Source organism: Pristiophorus japonicus, chromosome 7, assembly GCF_044704955.1.
Source record: "Pristiophorus japonicus isolate sPriJap1 chromosome 7, sPriJap1.hap1, whole genome shotgun sequence".
Classification (NCBI taxonomy): Eukaryota; Metazoa; Chordata; class Chondrichthyes; family Pristiophoridae; genus Pristiophorus; species Pristiophorus japonicus.
Genome location: NC_091983.1, coordinates 10,711,672 through 10,737,810, shown reverse-complemented (window position 1 = coordinate 10,737,810; position 26,139 = coordinate 10,711,672). Strand labels below are relative to the sequence as shown.

General features: G+C 47.1%; 1 protein-coding gene across 1 annotated transcript in view; it reads left to right on the top strand.

The window, feature by feature from the left end:
- Positions 1-4,390: 4,390 nt before the first annotated feature.
- Positions 4,391-26,139, top strand: part of slc17a5 (solute carrier family 17 member 5) — a 75,656-nt gene continuing 53,907 nt past the window's right edge. Inside the window, exons 1-5 of the mRNA XM_070884786.1 lie at positions 4,391-4,531; positions 16,634-16,830; positions 21,633-21,866; positions 23,856-23,943; positions 25,390-25,476. Coding sequence (XP_070740887.1) covers positions 4,474-4,531; positions 16,634-16,830; positions 21,633-21,866; positions 23,856-23,943; positions 25,390-25,476 — 664 coding nt within the window. The 5' untranslated portion in view covers positions 4,391-4,473. The remainder of the gene's footprint in view (positions 4,532-16,633; positions 16,831-21,632; positions 21,867-23,855; positions 23,944-25,389; positions 25,477-26,139) is intronic.

Here is a 26,139-nt window from a genome sequence, read left to right as displayed (position 1 = left end):
TGCCAGCCAGCTTCTCCTCAGCAGTGCTGGGGGTCTCCGGGGACAATCCACAGGGGAAGTCGGTTCACTGTCCCTTTGTGTGTGATAAAGAGCATGGCGCTGCCGTGGACTGGTACGATTTCTTTGGTTTAGGTCCTTAGTTTGGTGTCGACCCTTGTGAGTTTTGGTCTGTCTCTTTTATGCGGCCACAGTTGTTCAAATTGTTGAGCGCCCATGAGAGATTGACTCGCTCCCGTATCCAGCTCCATATTGACAGATATCCCGTTGAGTAGGACCCTCATCATTATAGGAGGCGTCCTGTTGTAGGAGCAGTGGCCATTGATCGTGTTGACCCGCTGTACATCGGTGTCCCGGGTACTGTCCCCACCATCTTCTGGTCCGCTTTCCGACCCATCCGATTCGTATACCAGCCGAGCTGCCGTTTCTTTGCACATGCGGGCCAAATGCCCTGTATATATACAGTTCCTGCAAACAGCCTGCTTAAATCGACATCTCCTTGATGAGTGCCCACCCCCACACCTCCAGCACAGACCTGTTCCATTTTTCAAAGTGTTCCCAAAGAATGAGCTGCGTCTGGCTGATCTCTCTTGAGCTTCTCTCAGTTTGTAGTTGATTGCTCGCATTGTGGGTTGATGAGTTGTGAACGGCCATTCCTGTGGCCCTTGATGGCTTCTGCCTGCTGTCGAGAGCCTGTTCTCCCAGTTTTGTCTGTGTGTGGGGGTAGCAGCTTGTTTAGTGTTGTCAACTTCTTGTTCCGATATTTCGTTAGTTGTCGTACCTGCATTGTAAATCAACCTCGTTTCTTCTTCCCCTACCAAGAATGTCTGTGCAACCAGTGCTGCTGCCTCTAAGGTCAGGTTCTTGGTCTCTATGAGCTTTCGGAATATGCCTGCGTGGCCTATTCCTTCAATGAAAAAGTCTCTCATCATTTCTCTCCTCAGTTCATCGGAGAACTCACATAAACTAGCTAACCTCCGAAGTTCCGCCACGAAGTCGGGAAGCTCTGGCCCACACAGCGTCTGTAGTTGTAGAACCTGTGTCTGGCCATGTGTAGGCTGCTCGCTGGCTTCAGGTGATCTCTTACCAGTGTGCTCAATTCTTCAAACGACTTGCTTGCTGGTTTCTTGGGTGCCAACAGATCCTTCATTAAAGCGTATGTTTTCGAGCCACAGCTGGTCAAGAGATGGACTCTTCTCTTGTCTGCCTTATCGTCGCCTAACCAGTCTTTGCTTACAAAGCTTTGCTGGAGCCTTTCTATAAAGTCCTCCCAATTGTCTCCCGCATTGTACTTTTCATCTGATCCGTTGTTCGCCATTCTGTAGATTCTGTAATGCCGTAACCACGCTGCAGGGTCGCCTGCCGTGACTGCTGTTGGCATACAGATCTCATCCGCACTCACTGACTGGGATACCCCCCCGCGCAACTGTTGATGAAAAGGACTTTAAAAACAAGGCTCTCATTAATCCTCCCAGACATGCACGAAATCATTGAGGCAAAGCGCCGTAAGCTGACTGAGTACCATGACAGAAATTCGAGGGGGAGATGGAATGAGATAGGGGACAAAGTGTTTGTACTAAACTATGGCAGGGGTCCCAAATGGCTTGCAGGGACAGTAACGGGCAAGGAAGGAAACAGGCTACTGGCAGTAGAAATGGACAATGGCAAAACCTGCCGGAGGCATGTAGACCACGTCAAAAACAGATTTACCAACATCACTGCGGAACCAGAGGCAGACTACAATGTGGAACTCTCACCACACCTGGTGGACAGACAGAGGGAACAACGAGAGCGTAGATCACCTGAGAGACTGAACCTATAAAGACAATAAGACCTTGGGGGAGGGTGATGTCATGTATCTTACATTACTTTATATAACTGTATCCTAACATGCTATACATGACTGTAATAAGATATGACCTGTAACCACCAGCATACCTTACCACCAGGGGTGCACTTGCAAGAGACAGGTATATAAGGACAGGTCTCAGGCAAGTGCAGCATTCCAGAGCTGTGAAATAAAGGTGCAGGTCCAGAGTGACCTTGACTTCATTACATGCCTCGTGTGAATTTGTACTGAGGGGACAGGACTTTACAGTACAGTTAGAGACAAGTGAAGTGCTCTCTGTACACAATCAGTGTACACAGTTAAAGACAGGTGTAGTGCTGTCTGTACACAATCAGTGTGTACAGTTAGAGACAAGTGAAGTGCTCTCTGTACACAGTCAGTGTGTACAATTAGAGACAAGTGTAGTGCTGTCTGTATACAGTCAGTGTGTAGTTAGAGACAAGTGTAGTGCTGTCTGTACACAGTGTGTACAGTTAGAGACAAGTGTAGTGCTCTCTGTACAGTCAGTGTGTACAGTTAGAGTCAAGTGTAGTGCTGTCTGTACAGTCAGTGTGTACAGTTAGAGACAGGTGTCATGCTCTCTGTACAGTGTGTACAGTTAGAGACAACTGTAGTGCTGCCTGTACACAGTCGGTGTGTACAGTTAGAGACAAGTATAGTGCTGTCTGTACACAGTTAGTGTGTACAGTTAGAGACAGGTGTAGTGCTGCCTGTACACAGTCGGTGTGTACAGTTAGAGACAACTGTACTGCTGCCTGTACACAATCAGTGTGTACAGTTAGAGACAGGTGTCGTGCTCTCTGTACACAGTCGGTGTGTACAGTTAGAGACTAGTGTAGTGCTGTCTGTATACAGTCAGTGTGTACAGTTAGAGACCAATGTAGTGCTGTCTCTACAGTCCGTATGCACAGTTAGAGACAAGTGTAGTGCTCTCTGTACACAGTCGGTGTGTACAGTTGGAGACAGGTGTAGTGCTGTCTGTACACAGTCGGTGTGTACAGTTGGAGACAGGTGTAGTGCTGTCTGTATACAGTCAGTGTGTACAGTTGGAGACAGGTGTAGTGCTGTCTGTACACAGTCGGTGTGTACAGTTGGAGACAGGTGTAGTGCTGTCTGTACACAGTCGGTGTGTACAGTTGGAGACAGGTGTAGTGCTGTCTGTATACAGTCAGTGTGTACAGTTGGAGACAGGTGTAGTGCTGTCTGTACACAGTCGGTGTGTACAGTTGGAGACAGGTGTAGTACTGTCTGTACACAGTCGGTGTGTGCAGTTGGAGACAGGTGTAGTGCTGTCTGTACACAGTCGGTGTGTACAGTTGGAGACAGGTGTAGTGCTGTCTGTATACAGTCAGTGTGTACAGTTGGAGACAGGTGTAGTGCTGTCTGTACACAGTCGGTGTGTACAGTTGGAGACAGGTGTAGTGCTGTCTGTATACAGTCGGTGTGTACAGTTAGAGACAAGTATAGTGCTGTCTGTACACAGTTAGTGTGTACAGTTAGAGACAGGTGTAGTGCTGCCTGTACACAGTCGGTGTGTACAGTTAGAGACAACTGTACTGCTGCCTGTACACAATCAGTGTGTACAGTTAGAGACAGGTGTCGTGCTGTCTGTACACAGTCAGTGTGTACAGTTAGAGACTAATGTAGTGCTGTCTCTACAGTCCGTATGCACAGTTAGAGACAAGTGTAGTGCTCTCTGTACACAGTCGGTGTGTACAGTTGGAGACAGGTGTAGTGCTGTCTGTACACAGTCGGTGTGTACAGTTGGAGACAGGTGTAGTGCTGTCTGTATACAGTCGGTGTGTACAGTTAGAGACAAGTATAGTGCTGTCTGTACACAGTTAGTGTGTACAGTTAGAGACAGGTGTAGTGCTGCCTGTACACAGTCGGTGTGTACAGTTAGAGACAACTGTACTGCTGCCTGTACACAATCAGTGTGTACAGTTAGAGACAGGTGTCGTGCTCTCTGTACACAGTCGGTGTGTACAGTTAGAGACAGGTGTAGTGCTGCCTGTACACAGTCGGTGTGTACAGTTAGAGACAACTGTACTGCTGCCTGTACACAATCAGTGTGTACAGTTAGAGACAGGTGTCGTGCTCTCTGTACACAGTCGGTGTGTACAGTTGGAGACAGGTGTAGTGCTGTCTGTACACAGTCGGTGTGTACAGTTGGAGACAGGTGTAGTGCTGTCTGTATACAGTCAGTGTGTACAGTTGGAGACAGGTGTAGTGCTGTCTGTACACAGTCGGTGTGTACAGTTGGAGACAGGTGTAGTGCTGTCTGTACACAGTCGGTGTGTACAGTTGGAGACAGGTGTAGTGCTGTCTGTATACAGTCAGTGTGTACAGTTGGAGACAGGTGTAGTGCTGTCTGTACACAGTCGGTGTGTACAGTTGGAGACAGGTGTAGTGCTGTCTGTATACAGTCGGTGTGTACAGTTGGAGACAGGTGTAGTGCTGTCTGTACAGTCACTGTGTACATAGCTGGTGAAATGCCACGGGTGAGTTTCCTTCTGCGCAGACTCCGCCGTGCGCTTCCGCGGTTGGAAGCCATGGAGACGGAAGCGGTGACTGCGCGTGACGGGAAGGCAGGTCCGGCTGTGGAGTGAAGCGCTCGGGCCGGCACAATGGAGGGATCGGGCGAGGAGGACAACCAGCCGCTACTGAGCAGGCAGCGGAGGAAAGGTGCGTGAGAGAGCCCCCCCCCCTTCACTGGGCCCTGGGGATACAGACCCCCCCCCCCCACCCCGGGCCCTGGGGATACAGACCCCCCCAACCCCCCCCCCCCCCCCCTTCACTGGGCCCTGGGGATACAGACTCCCCCAACCCCCCCCCCCCTTCACTGGGCCCTGGGGATACAGACTCCCCCAACCCCCCCCCCCCTTCACTGGGCCCTGGGGATACAGACCCACCCCCCCTTCACTGGGCCCTGGGGATACAGACCCCCCCAACCCCCCCCCCCCCCTTCACTGGGCCCTGGGGATACAGACCCCCCCCCCCACCCCCCCTTCACTGGGCCCTGGGGATACAGACCCCCCCCCCCCACCCCCCCTTCACTGGGCCCTGGGGATACAGACCCCCCCCCCCCCACCCCCACTTCACTGGGCCCTGGGGATACAGACCCCCCCCCCCCCACCCCCCCTTCACTGGGCCCTGGGGATACAGACCCCCCCCTTCACTGGGCCCTGGGGATACAGACCCCCCCCCACCCCCACTTCACTGGGCCCTGGGGATACAGACCCCCCCCACCCCCCCTTCACTGGGCCCTGGGGATACAGACCCCCCCCTTCACTGGGCCCTGGGGATAAGACCCCCCCCACCCCCTCTTTACTGGGCCCTGGGTATACAGATCTCCTCCCCTCCCCTGGGCCCTGGGGGATACAGACCCCCCCCCTTTCACTGGGCCCTGGGGATACAGACCCCCCCCCCACACCCCCTTCACTGGGCCCTGGGGATACAGACCACCCCCCCTTCACTGGGCCCTGGGGATACAGACCCCCCCCCACCCCCCCCTTCACTGGGCCCTGGGGATACAGACCCCCCCCACCCCCCCTTCACTGGGCCCTGGGGATACAGACCCCCCCCCCCCACCCCCCCCTTCACTGGGCCCTGGGGATAAGACCCCCCCCACCCCCTCTTTACTGGGCCCTGGGTATACAGATCTCCTCCCCTCCCCTCCACTCCACTGGGCCCTGGGGGATACAGACCCCCCCCCTTTCACTGGGCCCTGGGGATACAGACTCCCCCCTCCCCCCTCCCCCTCCCCCTTCCCCTCTCCCCCTTCCCCCCTTCCCCCCTTCCCCCCTCCCCCCCTCCCCCCCTTCCCCCCTCCCCCCCTCCCCCCCTCCCCCCCTCCCCCCCTCCCCCCCCCCCTCCCCCCCCCCTCCCCCCTCCCCCCCCCTTCCCCCCTCCCCCCTTCCCCCCCTCCCCCCCTCCCCCCCTTCCCCCCTTCCCCCTCCCCCCCTTCCCCCTCCCCCCCCTTCCCCCTCCCCCCTCCCCCCCTCCCCCTCCCCCCCTCCCCCCCTCCCCCTTTCCCCCCCTTCCCCCTCCCCCCCTCCCCCTTTCCCCCCTCCCCCCTTCCCCCTCCCCCCTTCCCCCCCTCCCCCTCCCCCCCTCCCCCTTCCCCCTCCCCCCCTCCCCCTTCCCCCTCCCCCCCTTCCCCCTCCCCCCCTCCCCCTTCCCCCTCCCCCCCTCCCCCTTCCCCCCCTCCCCCTTCCCCCTCCTCCCCCTTCCCCCTCCCCCCCTCCCCCTTCCCCCCTCCCCCTTCCCCCTCCCCCCCTCCCCCTTCCCCCCTCCCCCTTCCCCCCTCCCCCTTCCCCCCTCCCCCTTCCCCCTTCCCCCCTCCCCCTTCCCCTTCACTGGGCCCTGGGTATACAGACCTCCCCCCGCCCTTTACTGGGCCCTGGGTATACAGATCCCCTCCCCTCCCCTCCCCTCCCCTCCCCTCCCCTCCCCTCCCCTCCCCTCCCCTCCCCTCCCCTCCCCTCCCCTCCCCTCCCCTCCCCTCCCCTCCCCTCCCCTTCACTGGGCCCTGGGGGATACAGACTCCCCCACCCCCCCTCACTGGGCCCTGGGGATACAGACTCCCCCCCCCCCCCTTCACTGGGCCCTGGGGATACAGACCCCCCCCCCCCCTTCACTGGGCCCTGGGGATACGGACCCCTCCCCCCACTGGGCCCTGGGGATACGGACCCCTCCCCCCCCCTTCACTGGGCCCTGGGGATACGGACCCCTCCCCCCCCCCCCCCCCCCGGGCCCTGGGGATACAGACCCCCCCCTTCACTGCGCCCTGGGGTTACAGACCCCCCACCCCCCCTTCACTGGGCCCTGGGGATACAACCCCCCCACCCCTTCACTGGGCCCTGGGGAAACAGACCCCCCACCCCTTCACTGGGCCCTGGGGATACAGACCCCCACCCCCCCTTCACTGGGCCGTGGGTTACAGACCCCCCTGCTGCTCACTCACTGGGCCCTGGGGTTACAGACCCCCCCCTCACTCACTGGGCCTTGGGGTTATAGACCCCCCCCCCCACTCACTTGGCCCTGGTGTTAAAGACCACCGCCCCCCCCACTGGGCCCTGGGGTTACAGATCGGCCCCCCCCCCCCAACCACTCACTCACTCATTGGGCCCTGGTATACAGACTGGCCCTCCACTCACTCCCTTGTCCCTGAGATTACAGACTGCACCCCCCCCCCCCCCCCCTGCCCCCGGACCTTCGGGTTGTTTGACAGAGTCAGCGCTGTGACAAGAGGATGGCAAGAGTTTAATTCTTTCTAGGGCTGAGGGTGCTACCTGTCCAATTCTTTGCCACTCATTTGGGAGCAATATATAGGATTCTCTAAAACGTAATCGAGTCTCCTCTTAAAAGAATGCAGGAGTTTGCTCACAAGGATTTTGTAAAATAAAATGTTGTGAAGCGGCCATTTGCCCCATTTTGCCTCTGCCATCTCTTTTGAAAGAGCTGTCCAATTAGTCTATCTCCCCTGCTCATTCCCCATAGCCATACAGATTTCTCCCCTATAAGTATTTATCCAATTCCCTTTTGAAACTTACTATGGAATCTGATTCCACCACCATTTCAGGCAATGCGTTCCAGATTATTAGAACTCGCTGCATAAAAAATATCCTGAATTTCCCTCTGATTCTTTTGCCAATTACCTTAAATCTGTATCCGGTTACTGGCCCTCCTGCCAGTGGAAACAGTTTCTCCTTGTTTACTCTGTCAAACCTGTTCATGATTTTGAACATCTATTAAATCTCTCATAAGGAGAACAATCCCAGCTTCTCTAGTCTCTCCACATAAATGAAGTCCTATATCCCTGGTACCATTCTAGTAAATCTCCTCTGCATTTCCAAGGCCTTGACATCCTTCCGAAAGTGTGGTGGCCAGAATTCGACACAATACTGCAGCTGGGGCCGATACAGTGATTTATAAAGGCTCCTTGCTTTCGTACTCCATTCCACTATTTATAACGCCAAGGATTTTGTATACTTTTATAACAGCTGTATCAACTTGTCTTGCCACCTTCAAACATTTTTTACATGTGAACCCCCAAGTCTCTCAGTTCCTGCACCATTTGATAACGAGCAGGAAAGCCATTCTGCAAAAGGAAAATATCTGGGTATACATCAGGATTTTCAATTCGGGTTTATGTCGAATCAAGTGATTGATGGGTACTGAATGTTACGGAATCAAAGACAGACTTATAATTAAAACTTTCACTTGGAATAGCAAATATATGTAACAACAGCTAAACTATTGATAAGATAATTAAGAGTTGTGCTGATCTCATTAGCCCAACAATAAAGAAGCTCATTAAGAAAATCTGTTTACTAACTAAAGTTATTGACAAGTGACAAGTTCAATTAAATTCTCCTTATGAAGTTGTATTTTAACTATTTTATAATCATTTAATACTGTATGGAAGTGGTGGATTGTCACAAAAGGGATGAGAAAAATGTATAAAACGTGGTAGCTTATACTATTTGGATTTGTAAAGGCCTAAGACAGTGCTGAGCTCAGTATAACGTGTTTGAATTCCCAATCAAGCTGACATCAGGTGTGGTTATAAATATGAAGTGTATGATTAAGTACTATTTCATGTCCTTGTGATTAATAAATCTATTACTCTTGACCTCACTGTTTAAAAACCTTATAAAACTATCCTCTAACACCATGGGCTCAATTTTCCCCAATCCTGTTTTTTGGTGTTTTTCAAGAGTTACGCCCGTTTATTTTGGCCCCGACTACTCCAAAAAAATAACTTGCAAGTTTCCCCGATCTAATTTTTGAAATTGGCGCCGTGCAACCTATCCTTTATTCCCCCCCCCCCCCCCCCCCCACTTCTGCGCATGCGTGAAAAAAAAATGACGTTTTTGACGTGATTGCTATGAACACACATGCCCAGTACACCTCCCAGTCTACATTCGGCCATTTTTAAAGAGCCAGATGTGTGTGAGAACTTTGAGTGCTGTGTGAGAACTTTAATTCTCAGTGGAAAAATCAGAGCTGCAATATGCAATGCGGTTCAAGGGCCAAGAATTTCTCAAGAGGAAGTGCAGGCACTGATTACTGTAATTGAGGCCAGATGGCACGAGCTGGACACCAGCAGAGGTCACCAAAAAGTTTCACCAAAAGAAATGAAGAAACGCTGGAACCAACTTGCAGAAGATTACTGTGCAATGATGACCACCCCGAGGTCTGGATGCCAGTGCAAAATGAAGTGGCAGGACTTTGGTCAAGTAGTTAGTGTAAGTAATATTTTCATTTATTCACTGGAATTACAATTGTAAATGTGACCATCTGTATGTCCCACCCAGTAGAAAGGCACACTCTCAAAAAAGTTATATTTTCATCTTTGCAGAGGAAGGTGGCACACAACAAAAGAGAGAGAACTCGAACAGGAGGAGGCCTGGTAAATCTGCACCCACTGATACCCTTGGAAGACAGGGTCGCTGCTTTGATGGGTCCTGCCTGGAGAAAAGCAACCACCACTGCACAAGCCGTGCCCACACTCGAGGGAGAAGCTAAGTCCTGCAAATTCCACAGTCTGGCTTTGCTAAATGTGTACTGCGCGGGCTAGCCATGCTTCGGTTCATGGGGATGTCTCCGTCAGCTACGCTTCGGTTGATGCAATCTGCTATAATTCATCGTGGTCCTTCAAATGAACCTGCTGTCTGCTGTGTGAGCCTACTCATGCCACCCTGCCCCCTCCTCTGCTGCTAACCATTTGTCTGTTCTGTTATATTTTGCAGAACTTGACAAGGCTGAAGCCGATGCAGAAGAAGATTCAGACGTGGACGAGCCTGAAGGGGAGAACATCTTCCAATTCCACCTTCCAGACCAAGAGCATGGGGGGGGAGAATGAAGCCCCCACTGTTGTACTCACTCTGGAGGAGGTGCAGGTGTCTCCCATTGAGCTGCCAGCCTCTTTCCTGAGTGGTACGAGTGTTGGGACATTCCATGATTTCACAATCCGAGGCTGCGGGTTCCAGTGGGGTGCAGTGAGCCACACCCAGGACCCCGCCGTCCGAGGCTGCTGGTCCCAGTGGGATGCAGTGAGCCACACCCAGGCTGAGGAGGGGAAGGAGAGCTCGACGGCGTTCTCCTGAGGTGCAGGGTGTAACAGATGTGGTTCAGATGATGGCAATGAGTGCGGAGAGCATTGACCTTATACGATCACTCCTGGACACCATCATTGGGGTGGGTGATGAGGTATCGGGACTGTCGAGAGAAATAACAACACTCACGAGAAATGGGAAGACTGCCTGGGCACATGAGGGAGGGAATGTTGCAGGTAGCTGATATACTGTCAGTGAACATAAGGGAAGGAAGGCCGCAGGTAGTTGAGGCACTATCAGGGCACATGAGGAAGGGAATGTTGGAGTTAGCTTCTGCAATAAGGCAACCTGCCTAGAGCCCGTGGCTATTGACGGAATCAACAGCCACTCTCACTCCAATCCCCAGACCAGCTTCTGAGGAGGCCCAAGCCGGGCCTTCCACATTACCGCCTGCTCATGCCCCCCATCAAGAAGTGCGCATTACCCGAGATGCTCGAAAGAATAAGCTTGGTACCAACCCGAGAAACGCTGCGCCACTGCCTGCGGGCAGGGGTGAAGTCACCAAGACCAAGCGCAGTGGGCGGTCTGAGAATAAGGTGCAGGAGAGATCTTTCTTTGCTGCTGTTGTTACTGTTGGAACTGGTCTCAAAAGGTTTTTTTTATGTGAAGTAAATTTACAAGTTTAAAAGTTTGTAAGTGATCTTAACTGAAAACTTCAAAGTTTGATACAAGAATATTTTTATTAAAGTTAAGTACAAACAAGTGTTAAACTTTTGAATAAAATATATTTTAAATTACAACTGATTCATTTCCATTGTTTGTTCCATTAACACAACACATTACGGAATAGGTCCAAACAGTAAACATGGTCCATTTGGAATGGTTGCCGCTGAGCCTTCAGGCAGCAAAGCGTTCACGGATGAGCTGTTGGTGCAAGGCTCGAGCAATCGTTAAAGGGGCACAATCCGCCCTGCTGCGCCGTCATGCTCCGGGTTCGGGTGCATGGCTTCCTCCTCCTCATCATCTGCATGTTCCTCCTCATCAGCCACTCTCACTTCCTATGGATTGGAGGGTAGCTAATGTAACCCCATTTTTTAAAAAAAAAAAAAGGAGGGAGAGAAAACAGGGAATTATAGACCGGTTAGCCTGACATCGGTAGTGGGGGAAAATGTTGAAATCAATTATTAAAGATGAAATAGCAGCGCATTTGGAAAGCAGTGACAGGATCGGTCCAAGTCAGCATGGATTTATGAAAGGGAAATCATGCTTGACAAATCTTCTGGAATTTTTTGGGGATGTAACTATTAGAGTAGACAAGGGAGAACCAGTGGATGTGGTGTATTTGGACTTTCAAAAGGCTTTTAACAAGGTCCCACACAAGAGATCAGTGTGCAAAATTAAAGCACATGGTATTGGGGGTAATGTATTGACGTGGATAGAGAACTAGTTGGCAGACAGGAAACAAAGAATAGGAATAAACGGGTCCTTTTCAGAATGGCAGGCAGTGACTAGTGGGGTGCCGCAGGGTTCAGTGCTGGGACCCCAGCTACTTACAATATACATTAATAATTTAGACGAAGGAATTGAATGTAATATCTCCAAGTTTGCAGATGACACTAAGCTGGGTGGCAGTGTGATCTGTGAGGAGGATGCTAAGAGGCTGCAGGGTGACTCGGACAGGTTAGGTGAGTGGGCAAATGCATGACAGATGCAGTATATTGTAGATAAATGTGAGGTTATCCACTTTAGTGGCAAAAACAGGAAGGCAGAATATTATCTAAATAAGTAACAGATTAGAAAAAGAGGAGGTGTCATGGTACATCAGTCATTGAAAGTTGGCATGCAGGTACAGCAGGCTGAAGAAGGCAAATGGTATGTTGGCCTTCATAGCGAGAGGATTTGAATATAGGAGCAGGGAGGTCTGACTGCAGTTGTACAGGGCCTTGGTGAGGCCACACCTTGAATATCGTGTACAGTTTTGGTCTCCTAATCTGAGGAAGGACATTCTTACTATTGAGGGAGTGCAGTGAAGGTTCACCAGACTGATTCCGGGGATGGCAGGACTGACATATGAAGAAAGACTGGACCGACTAGGCTTATATTCAGTGGAATTTAGAAGAATGAGAGGAGGTCTCAGAAACATATAAAATTCTGGCAGGATTGGACAGGTTAGATGCAGGAAGAAGGTTCCCGATGTTGGGGAAGTCCAGAACCAGGGGGTCACAGTCTAAGGATAAGGGGTAAGCCATTTAGGACCAAGATGAGGAGAAACTTCTTCACTCAGAAAATTGTGAGCCTGTGGAATTCTCGGCCACACAAAGTTGTTGAGGCCAGTTTGTTAGATATATTCAAAAGGGAGCTAGATGTGGCCCTTATGGCTAAAGGAATCAAGGGGTATGGAGAGAAAGCTGGTATGGAGAGAAAGCTGGTATGGAGAGAAAGCAGGAATGGGGTACTGAAGTTGCATGACAGCCATGATCATATTGAATGGTGATGGAGGCTCGAAGGACCGAATGGCTTACTCCTGCACCTATTTTCTATGTTTCTCATTGCAGGTGGGTCTTCTACTACCAGCTGCTGCTGCCTTGTGATGCTAAGTTATGCAGCATTCAGCACACAACAGTGATTGACCGACAATTTCGGGAGTATTGCAAGTAGCCGCCGGAATGGTCCAGGCATCGGAAACGCTGCTTCAAGATGCCAATGGTCCTCTCTATTATGCTGCGCGTCACAATGTGCGACATGTTGAATTCCCGGTCAGCTTCCGTCCGGGTTACGCGTAGGGGGGATCATGAGCCAAGTGGCGAGGCTGTACCCTTTGTCTCCCAGCAGCCAGCTCTGCCTTTTGGCTGCTGCTGAAACATGGCAGATATAGCGCTCTCGCATAGGATGAATGCATTATGGGTGCTCCCAGGGTATCTCGCATTAACTGCCGTGATGTGACGCATGTCGTCACAGACGAGTCGCGTATTCACGAATGGAAGCCTTTTCTGTTCTTGTACATCTCGGAATCCTCCAAATGCGATGTGGGTACAATCAGTGCAACCCTGTACCTTTGAGAAACCAGCAGTCCTGGGGAAGCCCACAGCCCTGTCACACCTTGCCTGGGCGGTCATGGGGAACTTTAGTCATTCCTCTGGGGCAGGTTGAAAAACGGCGCACACACATCCCCAGTTGTGGCCTGGAATGATCCAAATGCATAAAATGAAAGTTCAGCTTTACTTGAACTGACAAAGCAGTCTTCCTGATGCTTCTAGGGTGCAGGTCTGCTTTTATGAATGCACAGATCTCGGTTACAACTTCTTTGCGGAAACTCAGTCTTCTCGCAGTCTGCATCACTCAGGTGCAGGTATGAACGCCTGTCTCGAGATACCTGAAGTGGGTATGGCTACGTGCTTGGAGGTTCCTCATGCGATGACGTCGAATCAATTATCTCCTCCGCAGTACCATCATGCAGAAGGCTTGCATGAGGTATGGCATTGTCAATATTGCCCCCATAATTAAATTGTAGCTTTGCAAGAAGCTCAAAACAGCAGGACAAAGCACTTCCCTGGATTCTGAGGAGGTCCCAGCAGATTGGAAAACTGCAAATGTAACGCCCTTATTTAAAAAAGGAGGCAGACAAAAAGCAGGAAACTATAGACCAGTCAGCCTAACATCTGTGGTTGGGAAGATGTTGGAGTCCATTATTAAAGAAGCAGTAGCAGGACATTTGGAAAAGCAAAATTCGGTCAGGCAGAGTCAGCATGGATTTATGAAGGGGAAGTCATGCTTGACAAATTTGCTAGACTTTGAGGATGTAACGAACAGAGTGGATGTAGTGTATTTTGACTTCCAGAAGGCATTTGGTGCTACATAAAAGGTTACTGCACAAGATAAAAGTTCACGGGGTCGGGGGTAATATATTAGCATGGATAGAGGATTGGCGAACGAACAGAAAACAGAGTCGGGATAAATGGTTCATTCTCGGGTTGGCAATCAGTAACCAGTGGGGTGCCGCAGGGATCAGTGCTGAGACCCCAACTATTTACAATCTATATTAACGACTTGTACTGAGTGTAACGTAGCCAAGTTTGCCGACGATACAAAGATGGGAGGAAAAGCAATGTGTGAGGAGGACACACACAATCTGCAAAATAGACAGGCTAAGTAAGTGGGCAAAAATTTGGCAGATGGAGTATAATGTTGGAAAGTGTGAGGTAATGCACTTGAGCAGAAAAAAATCAAAGAGCATGTTATTATTTAAATGGAGAAAGATTGCAAAGTGCTGCACTACAGAGGGACCTGGGGGTACTTGTGCATGAAACACAAAAGGTTAGTGTGCAGGTACAGCAAGTGATCAGGAAGGCCAATGGAATCTTGGCCTTTATTGCAAAGGAGATGGAGTATAAAAGCAGCGAAGTTTTGCTGCAGCTATACAGGGTATTGGTGAGGCCACACCTGGAATACTGCGTGCAGTTTTGGTTTCCATATTTACGAAAGATTTACTTGCTTTGGAGACAGTTCAGAGAAGGTTCACTATGTTGATTCTGCGGATGAGGGGGTTGACTTATGAGGAGGTTGGGCCTCTACTCATTGGAATTCAGAAGAATGAGAGGTGATCTTATCGAAGCATATAAGATTATGAGGGAGCTTGACAAGGTGGATGCAGAGAGGATGTTTCACTGATAGGGGAGACTAGAACTAGAGGGCATAATCTTAGAATAAGGGGCCACCCATTTAAAACAGAGATGAGGAGAAATTACTTCTCTGAGGGTTGTGGATCTGTGGAATTCGCTGCCTCAGAGAGCTGTGGAGGCTGGGACGTTGAATAAATTTAAGACAGAAATAGACAGTTTCTGAAATGAAAAAGGAATAATGGGTTATGGAAAGCGGGCAGGGAAGTGGACCTGAGTCCATGATCGGATCAGCCATGATCGTATTAAATGATGGAGCAGGCTTGAGGGGCCGTATGGTCTACTCCTGCTCCTATTTCTTATGTTTTTATGTTCTCAAACCTTCTTTCCTCTCTCTCTCTCCAAGGTCGACGCCCTAGTATGGCCCACGCCCTGGTTTGCGCATGCGCAATAGGCTTGCTTAGAACGGGTAGCTAGGCATTCATTGAAGACATTTGGGGCAACGAAGTCTAATGGAATTCTTTAATTTTTGATGTTTTTCAATGCATGACCCCACCACTGACCTAAACGTCTCCTCACCGGGCTCGAGCGTCGGCCAGCAGAATCGCTCCTTCACCCAGACACAGGGTCGGCCCCATCCCCCCCGGGCTTCTTTTGAAGCCGAGCTCCTGTGTCCAGGCGAGAAAGCAATTCTGCCGGCCGATGCTCTGACCCTCGAGCCCAGTGAGATGTTCAGTGGTGGCGTGGTACTTATCAGAAATTAAAGAATTGCATTAAGACTTCCATTTTCTCCCTTTGACTTTGAAAAAATTAAGCTTCATGATGCATATTCTCTACCTTGACTCCCTCCAAAACTTTGCCTAAAACAACGGCGTCTTTCTGTGCTAATTTTTTAATGTGCGCTGGTTTTTCTTAAGTGCCCAGAAGATTTTTTGGGCGTGGTCACATACGCAGTCCTCGGAAAAATGTAAGTTGGCCAAACTTGCTCAAATGTGAAAAACTGATGCAGACATCAGGTTACGCCACGCCCCCTATGTCACAAAAAAATACTAATCTAAAAACATCATACCTAACTGAGTTACGCTGGTGCAGAAACTTTGGGGAAACTTGGATATTTTAATTTATGTCAAAAAAAGTGGCGCATGCCAAAAAAACGGCGCAGATAACTGGGGAAAATTGAGCCCATGACCAAGACATTTTGCTACATCAGATTAGTCACTCTTAATGTTGAATTTGGCCTGAACACCTCGTTCTGAATCCAGAAAATCCACTCTGTCTTCATGGTAAATTCAAATACAGGATTTGCATGATTAAAACCCAGTGTGATGTATCAGTCTGTTCATTCAAATATTAAAAACATTAGCTTTAATGTGTGTGCCAAAACTAGCTTCACTGTCAAAGTTGTGCAAGTTAGAATCAACGTGTACGTGTTGTACTTTCATAGCCTCAGAAAGTAATCAGACTATTATGTCTGTCGTGTACTTGTGAATGACTCCACGAGGCAATGTGTTGTACTCAAGCTGTAGTGACCTTGGTCCTTTACTCGTAACTCCAGAGTGAGGCAACCACATGGTGGCTCCCCTTTTATACAGCCCCTGCCACCAGGGCAGGACAGGAAACTCCAGTGTCCACCAATTGGTGCCAGCATGTGTATACCTTATTGATAGTACATCAGGTAAACAAGTCTCCATCTTATGCAACTATACAGTGACTACACAGAGTATATTTATAGTCTGCATATATAACACAGACCTCAATCTGGGATTGCAGATTTCAATCCTAAAAGTGTTACTAATGAGATGGGTTTCACTGTAATGTCTGTTATTATCCTCCATTGTTCTCAACCTATTCTCCTAATGGCTGTGTGGCCTTAACAGTTTAAAAAAAACATGCAGGTACTGAAGGAGCGAGAAAAGAATCCAGAAAAAAGTAGAATTTAAAATGAATGACGAAAAGATGGACAGCCCACTAATTAATTAATTTGTATGTATGCATCCATTTCAAATTTCTGCCTAAATCTCAGACTCGGCTCTCCAAATTTGAGATGGTATGCCATGTAAGATTTATATATATTCTTCCAACAACTATTCTCAACATTTTCTCAACAGTGTCCGCTTGCTGCTCTGCTCGATACAACCTGGCGATTTTGGCCTTTTGGGGATTTTTTGTTGTCTATGCACTGCGTGTGAACTTGAGCGTTGCAATGGTCGAGATGTTGGATAATAATGCAACTTTATCCATGAACGGGAGTGTTGAGGCATGTCCACCACATTCCAATTCTACTCAACAAAATGATGTGAAAAAGGTAAGATAATATTTCTCAGTACTGTGGTGGTATGTATTGGTAAAAGTTAGTCATTAACAAACCTTTTAGCACAGAAATTGTTTACAATGGATATTTAGGTAACCTATTTTGTATATCTAAATGCTTCACAATATAGTATTGTAATGTTCTGGCATAAGCTGCTCCTGCTCCATGTAGAGGCCTATGGCTGTATTCCTATTGGACACTTTTGCAATTTGTTTAAGTTCTGAACTTAAGCTTTGAATTCTTGTGGGACAGAATTCAGAACATTAGTAGCAGCAACTGAAATGACTGCATGTGCGCAGTTGTTCAAAATTCACTATTGCCACTTTAAAGAAAATACATCTATGATTTCTGCGTCTGGCAGTTATTTTATGATTTCCACTGATGGTGCTTTGTCTCCTGACACAAAGCAAAACCATTTCTTGAGTCGAGTCTTTACTACCAGAGGAACTAGTGCTACCTCCTTTACACAACCACACTAGTGACTCAGATGGGGTGTGTTCTGTAACAGCACTGGAAAACTTCTAGAAGCTTCTGTAGTACCTCCTCACAAGGTTGGGTATTTAATCTTCAGACATTTTATTACATATTTATTGCATGAATGACAATTGGTTGTCCACTGTTTGCAATGAACGTTTGATCCTTCAGGTTGTACTGTGGGGTCCTCTAATGCAACAACAACAACTTTCATTTATATAGCATCTTTAACGTAGTGAAACATTCCAAGGCACTTCACAGGAGTATTAGGCGCTAAAAATTTGACACCAGGTCACATAAGTAGAAATTAGTGCAGGTGACCAAAAGCTTGGTCAAAGAGGTAGGTTTTAAGGAGCGTCTTGAAGGAGTAGAGAGGCGGAGAGGTTTAGCTAGGAAGTTCCAGAGCTTGGGGCATATAAGGAATCCATTCCGTATGTCACAGTATGCCACAGCTGCTGCTCCAGCTCAGCGCATCAGCAAACCTTCAAAACAGAACCACCTGCTGTGATCTTAGAAGGTGCGTTCTTCATTATTTGTACATTCCTTAATACAGCCCTATCATTCACTTTGGGGAATGGGGAGGGTGGGTGGTGAAATATCGGGGCAACATTTCAATATTTTCTGTGGGAATTTGGGGAGAAGCATCAGTAGCAGTGTCACAGATGTTCTCCGAATAGGAAGCTTTAGAGTCATCAGATTCTGTTATGCAACTTTGGCAATCAAAATAGTTTTGGCAGTAACACTCTCATAGGAGTGTATTTTTGCAGTTCCAGATGAATATTTCAGTGCATGTATAATGAGATTTACACTGCAGACTCATTTGGTGTTGCTTGATGCAGCTCATTTGGAATCCCACTACAGGAATTTCATAGTTTGGAGCTCAGTGTAGTGTACTTAAATATTATTTTGAATAGTATAAACACTTCAGTAAGGGTGTCAGTACCAAAACTGCTTTGACTGCAACAGTTATACAAATTAGGATCAGACAGCTCTGATGCAGAACAACACTCCTGGACTATTCTCTTGGGAGGAATCCAAAGACACAGCCTTCCAAATCAGTCATAGTAAAATGTTGTACTCAGCCATGCACCCAATTCATTTCAAAAGCATCTTTCAAGCTAGATTCTACATCATCTTGTTTAACCAGGGAGAAAGTAACACAGTTCTATGAAAATTGGGGAAAGGTATTTCCTCATGGATCGAGCTTAATGTTTGAAAACACAGTTGTTGAATAATTTATGTAAGTTCGCTTCAGCTGTGTGTTGCATCATTCATTGGATTGGGATCGATAGGCTCCCAGGTCCTAAAGACTACTGCTGATGCTAAAAATAATATATCTGAATCTCAATATTGCTTGGGTTCGAAGTCAAATACTTCCTTTGAACCAGAAGATCTTTCTAACTTGTTTCTGGGTGCGTTTCAAATATAAAAGTACTTAATTTCCTCCACCCCCACCACCCCAGAATATTGTTCACGTTTCAGAGATAGGCAATTGTATTGGGTTTTTTGAGAGCGCTCCTACAGAAGAAGGTGCAGTGGGTATAAATAAAACACTTGACACTGATTCTCATCCAGTCTTTTTCAAGGGCTGTAACCGTACCAAAGTTTTGCCTGTAATTGCTCCCGTGGTGAGTTTCTGATTTGAACAGTACCACCTGAGCAGTTGCCAACTAAGTGGGCAGGAATTTCCTCAAAGGAATAAGAAAGAAAATCTAGAGGTCCAATAGTTCTATTAAAATAGGAGAAAACGAGAAGAAGGGACAATGCATAGAGCAGCAGGTGAAGGGGATGCAGGCTGTTAGTGACACCACAGTGTGTATCCTCTTCTCAGCAACTCACCTCAGATTCACTCAGTGTCTGCCTTTTTCCAACTGCAATTAATTAATCTGCAACTTGGCATCAGGACTGTGTGACCCTAAGAGGCACCTGCTGCTCTACATGACTCGGAACCTCCAATCACATCCTACCCTATGCTGGGATGTTGCCAAAGCTGGGAATCCGCAATGTTTCCTCATTTTCCACCTATTTTAAAAGAACTATTGGGCCTCTAGGTTTTCTTTCTTACTACTTTGAGGAAACTCCGAGCAGTCGTCCTCAATCCATTCCAGCGCAGAGAATTTTACAGCACAGAAACGGGCCATTCGGCCCAAAAGGTCTGTGTTGGTGTTTATGCTCCATAAAGTATCCTCCCACAGTAAGAACATAGGAAATAAAACCTAGAGACCCATTACTTCAACTCGCCCTATCAACATACCTTTCTATTACTTCTATGCTTTTTGTCTCAACTATCCCGTGTGGTAGCGAGCTCCACATTCTCGCCACTCTGAGTAAAGGAATTTCTCCTGATTCCTTATTGGATTTATTGGTAACTATTTTATATTTATGGCCCCTAATTTCTGTTTCTCCCACAAATGGAAACATTTTCACTATGTCTACCCTATCATAATTTTAAAGTCCTCTATCAGGTTACCCTCCAGTCTTTTTTCTAGAAGAGCCTAGCTTGTTTAGCCTTTCCTCATGGTTATAACCTCTCAGTTCTGGTATCATCCTTGTAAATCTTTTTTGCACTTTCTCCAATAATTCTATATCATTTCTGTAATATGGAGACCAGAACTGTTCACAGTATAAAAGCAAGTCGTTCTTTTAGTACTCCAAGTGTGGTCCCAGCAAGGTTAACATCATTTCTCTGCTTTTAAATTCTATTCCTCTAGAAATGAACCCCATTGCTTTGTTTTCAATTTTATAGCTTGGTTAACCTGCGTTGCTAATTTTAATGATTTGTGAATTTGTACCCCAAAATCCCTTTGCAGCTCTACCCTCTATTTTGCTTACTATGTGACTTTGCTAAGCAGTGACTTAGATGGAGTTCACTGTATATTTTCCGTCCTACTCCATGTAACACAGCAAATTTATTTTACTTTCAGCTCCATTTTCAATGACAACTTAAACAGTTTCAAATCTCAATGATCATTATGCTACCTCGAGGCTACTTCAATAAGTTTGAAGCATCCCCACTGATAGCATGTATGATACTTACCATCATCATAGGCAGTCCCCAGGAATCGAGGAAGACTTGTTTCCACTCTTAAAAATGAGTGCTTAGGTGGCTGAACAGTCCAATATGAGAACCACAGTCCCTGTCACAGGTGGGACAGATAGTCGTTGAGGGAAGGGGTGGGTGGGACAGGTTTGCCGCATGCTCCTTCCGCTGCCTGCGATTGATTTCTGCATGCTCTCGGCAATGAGACTCGAGGTGCTCAGCGCCCTCCTGGATGCACTTCCTCCACTTAGGATGGTCTTTGGCCAGGGACTACCAGGTGTCGGTGGGGATGTTGCATTTTTTCAGGGAGGCTTTCAGGGTGTCCCTGTAACGTTTCCTCTGCCCACCTTTGGCTCGTTTGCCATGAAGGAGTTCTGAGTAGAGCACTTGCTTTGGGAGTCTCATGTCTGGCATGCGAACGATGTGGCCTGCCCAGCGGAGCTGATCAAGTGTGGTCAGTGCTTCAATGCTGGGGTTGTTGGCTTGGTCAAGGACACTAATGTTGGTGCATCTGTCCTCCCAGGGGATTTGTAGGATCTTGTGGAGGCATTGTTGGTATCACCCTTAACAAGCACCTGAAGAACCCATTTTAAAGCCTACTTTCCTGTATTTCGGTATACCTGTACTGACTTCCTCCAGTCGCTATGACAATAGGCTTCAGAGTGTCTTCGCAGGCAGTACAACTGATTTTATTCCCAGCAGAATGATTTAGAAACTAGTGAGCTAATGTTAGCTAATCAGAATTGGCCTCCTCCAGACAGCACCTCCCTCCCCTGTATCCTTTACCACTAAGGACAAAAGCAGCAACGTTATAGAAACACAGAGTTCCTGTCCCAAGTCACACACTGTCCTGACTGGGACATGTTGTTCCTTCATCGTCGCTGGGTCAAAATCCTGGAATTCCCTAGCTAACCGCATTATGGCACCATTAGCACAAGGACTGCAACGGTTTAGGAAGGTCCACCATCATCTTCTCAGGGCACCTAGCGATGGTAATAAATGGAGCTTTGCAGTGTAACCCACATCAATAAAATTGAACAGAAATGCAGATGTTCCACGCATGGTGGATGGATGTGCTATTCCTTCTGAATGATGTGCCGGTATATTAATCAGATATTTGTTTGTTATTAGTGGAAATTTAAATGTTTTACAACTTGTGCACTTAAAAAAAAATCCTGAGGCCATAATCTGTATTTTAGCCATGAATAGCCATAATTTTGTGGGATGATGTCTTATTTTAATATTTTATTTTAATATAAAGTTTTTAAATTGTCTCCAACAGGGCAAGGTATATAACTGGGATTCGGATACACAGGGGTGGATCCTTAGTGCTTTCTTCTATGGTTATATCATTACTCAGATTCCTGGTGGTTATCTGGCTGGTCGATTTGGAGGGAAGCTGTTACTTGGCTTTGGCATACTGGGAACTTCATTTTTAACATTGTTAACTCCACCAGCAGCAGCACTGGGTGCTTACTACGTAATTGTACTGAGGGTTATTGAAGGTCTGGGAGAGGTATGTTCTAACCATTTCTATATATGTTTAAGCTTTTTACATAATTGAAACATTAAAATCTGTGGTCTCTTATACAGATAAAGATTTACTTATTGATTTTGATTGATCTGGCTTATGTGATTCCTAGAAAATATAGCATCTTTGTTGGGAAGGAAATCAAATTGGCAATAATTGTAATTTTGTTACAAAACAAAACTGTTTTTTTTAAATGTGAATAGTTTTGAATTTTTTTGTAGTTATTAGATTGGGAACGGTCCACTTAAGGATTTCTAGCTTCTTGTGCACCTACTGTCAATAATGGGACCATTATGGTGCAAATTAAATATAACTGGGTTGAAAAGATCATATTGATATAAAATATTTCTGGAGAAGGAGATAAAGTTCATCGACGTATCATCTTAAAGGGAAGTGCATCCTCCTGAATGATAGAAATTATTTTAACACTTACTGCGGTGTGCCTTGGGCAGCCCTGATTACCATATTTATGTTTTACAACTGGAGGTCTGCGTTTTGTAAAGCGATCTCTCCCCATTGTGACGTTATAATGTTCTACTTCAGTGATAATATCAAAGAGTGTCCGGCTCTCAATGCACCATCTCCTCACTAGTCATCTATACAAAGCACCTGCTTCCAGGCTGCCCTTGGTGAGCAACCTGAAATGTAACTGAGAAACATAAATAATGGAATCTATTACATCATCCCTAAACGCTTCCAATGTACTTTGCTCTTAATCCAGAGAATTCTTTTTGTTCATTTGCTGTTTAATTAAACTTTCATATAGGAAGTGCAGAATGAGCTCCTTCCACCACAAAATTTGTCAATTTATTAAAGCATTGAAGAATTATAATTTCAAAAAGATTTAATTAGAAATATTACAATGTAGAATTCATTTTATAAATGAGGGCGAGTTACTTTCTTCAGCATTCCTAATAAATATTGATCAGTAGATGTGTAAATATACATTGTGTAAAAAAAAATCCTCTGATTTCTATGTTATTGAAACAACAACTTGTATTTATGTAGCATCTTTAGTGTAGTAAAACATTCCAAGATGCTTCACAGGACAGTAATCAGACAAAATGTGACCAACACAAAAAAGGAGACATTGGGACAGGTCAAAGAGGTAGATTTTAAGGACTACCTTAAAGGAGCGAGGGGCTTCGGGAGGGAATTACAGAGGTTAGGGCCTAGACAGCCAAAGGTATAGCTGCCAGTGGTGGGCTGGAGGATGCACAAGAGGCCACAGTTCGACCAACGTAGAGTTCTCGGAAAGCTGTTGAAGGTTCACCATCATCATAGGCGGTCCCTCGAAATGAGGATGACTTGCTTCCATGCCAAAAAAGGATGCGTTCACAGGTGTTTCAATGAAGGACCCGAACTACATCCTGAAAGGTGGAAGATGCCTGTGCGTGGATTTGTTTTTAATGTGTGGTGGCCGTTGCCCACCAGCCACCACACGGGCTTGACAGAGCTAGGTCTTGGTCCAGTGGCAAGGATTACCCAAGACGACTGGAGACCAGCTCTGCTGCACAGACCTAGTGTGCACACATATCGCACCGTGGCTGGCCTGTGCTGCCCCTGGCCCCGAACTCGCGCCTTTCCTGGGCCCCGATCACGATGCAGAAGGGCATAGAGATAGGGAGGGGCAAAGAGAATATTGGAATAGTTGAGTCTGGAGGTAACAAAAGTATCACTGAGAGTTTCAGCAGCAGATGAGCTGAGGCAGGAGCGGAGATGAGCAATATTAGAGGTGTAAGTAGACTGCCTTAGTGATGGGGAGGATATGGGGTCAGAAGCTCAGCTCGGTCAAATCGAATGCCGAAGTTGCGAACAGTCTGGTTCAGCCTGACGGGGGCCAGTGAGGGGGATGGAATTGCTTGCAAGCGAATGAAATTTGTGGCGAGCCTTAAGACAATGGATTCATTTTCTCCCCACTGGCTATCAGTAGTTTAAAAGGTTTTTCTTGTGTTTGCTGTGATTATATAATAGGGTGTGACTTTCCCTGCCATGCATGCAATGTGGGCTAAATGGGCTCCACCTCTAGAACGGAGCACACTCGTCAGTTTATCATATGCAGGTGAGTTCATTCCAGTTAAAATGTGTGCTTATACATTGTGCTGAAAATAATGCAAGTGCTGAACTTCCTGAAGGTGACACTGAGAGCATAATTAACATTAGTAATAATGAAATCATTAAGAAAATGGTGTCAGTATCAATTTCATATTAATTGTCACGCTTATTAACCTTTTTTAGACCAATACTCCTGATCGTATTGACACTTAGGGGGTGAAATTACCCCTCTCCCCGATTGGGGACGGAAACCTTCTGGAGCTGGGACTTTTATCGCTAGGCCCGGAAGTCCCGCCCCCGACCCGGAATTGGGCCTCTCCGGCACGCCGCTTCCTTGGAGGGGCGCTACAAAAATGCTCCACCTGGCGCTGACGTGTTACAACGCCCTTCCCCTTCATTTAAAGGGGAGGGCCGCTGCGCACTGTACAGACCCTTTAATGGCCGGCCACTGGGGCACCAGGGACGCGATCGACCGGGCGAGCAGTCCTGCACTCAAACTGCAGTGCCGGGCTGTATGATGGTGGCCTGATCAATGCAAGGACCACCATTATCGAGCCGGCACAAGAGTCGGACCAACAAAATAAAATGGCAGCCCAGGGTGCTAAAGGCCACCCTTTAAGGAGTGCCCCAGCGGCGGAGGTCCGCCAGCTTCGTGCCCCATGGCGCAAAGGGGTCAGGGCAGTAAAGGGTTGGGGGCATGCCGATGATGTCATTGCCAGGTGTGCACCATCCCAGTGCTGCCGGCACAGCGCCCCCCCCAAACCTCTGGGACAGTTTCCCCAGAGGTGCTATTGCCCCCCCCCCCCCACTGCTCTCCTGGGCGATAACGCCATTGAGCCCTGTTAGCGTCCCTCCCCTCTTGGTGCTAACGGAGCTGTAAAATGGAACAGTTTCATGCCCTTTATGTTTAAATACAAATAAAATCACAAAACATTAAATTTGTAATGTTGACCATATTTCTTCTGTAAAGGCTTGTATTTAAAATGGGGTCCTAACGCTGAGACAGTCTCTTTAATAGCCTCAGATGTTTGTTTTGTTAATATCTAGTCAACTCTATAAATTCAAACAGTATTCATTACTAGATTCAGTCCCACATGTTGTATGTGTTTGTAAATTAAAATGTAATTTTTTGTTTCTGGTTTTTGCCTTTTTGTAGTAGTATTTGTTCTTGAGTTATGATGGCATTCACAGAGTTTTGAATTTTTTGTAGTGCCATTTTCTGCAGTATAGTATAATCTGTAGCTGATGACAAGGACATGTTCTGTCCAGCTCATACTGTGTGAAGGTAAGACCTTTGGGGTTGATGTTCGCTCACATTGTATAAACCTTGATAGACTGTTTATTTGAACTACTGAAGTTAAATGCCAGTTTAAATGTAGGTATACATCTGGTACCCTGAATACTTGTCATGCAGTAAAGCAGTTTCTAAATCTTGAGTCTTACTACTTTTTAGGTGCCCAATTTGGAACAGTTGTTTCCCTTCCATTGTCTGGAATAATTTGCTATTACATGGATTGGTCATATGTGTTCTACATATTTGGTAAGGTTTTATAATTGTAATTGTAAAGCAGCTACATGCAATTTAATCTCGCTCCGATATTTTATTTCTTTACTTTCTTCCTTCCTCCCATACCACTTAGCCCAAGCTGATACTGACATTTGCATTTGACTGGCTAGTGACATGCCCTGGAAAGTATTTTATTTTCCCTGTTCACCTATCAAAACTCATATAAGTGGAAGGAAGTTCTGTGGAATTATCAGTAAACAGGCTAATCTGCATGTAAAATGTCATCAGTTAGTTGCATTTATTGCTGATCTCATTGCATGTTACCCAGCAGGACTCATTGAAGAGCAATCAGAAGCCGGGATCTTTCCCCTTTCCCTTGGACACTTAGACTAATTATAATGTCATTTTGCGGCCCCTGCTGAAAACAGCCAGCTCTAGGAGTCACACTTGGGACCTGCCCGGTCTGAATAGCTCTATGCAATGACCTAGGATAAATTTATTATGGAGACCCAACGAACCAAATCCCTGATGGAAATGCAAACCCTCTTGTGACGCATTTTGATTGGAGAATACACCAGTAATTACAAGGCTATGCTTTTTTGAATACGGGAGCAGTATGTATTGTTTGCAGTAAATATAGTTAAAATCATAGGGGAAAGGTCATATGTAAAAACGTTCTGTGATAGTGCATAGAAT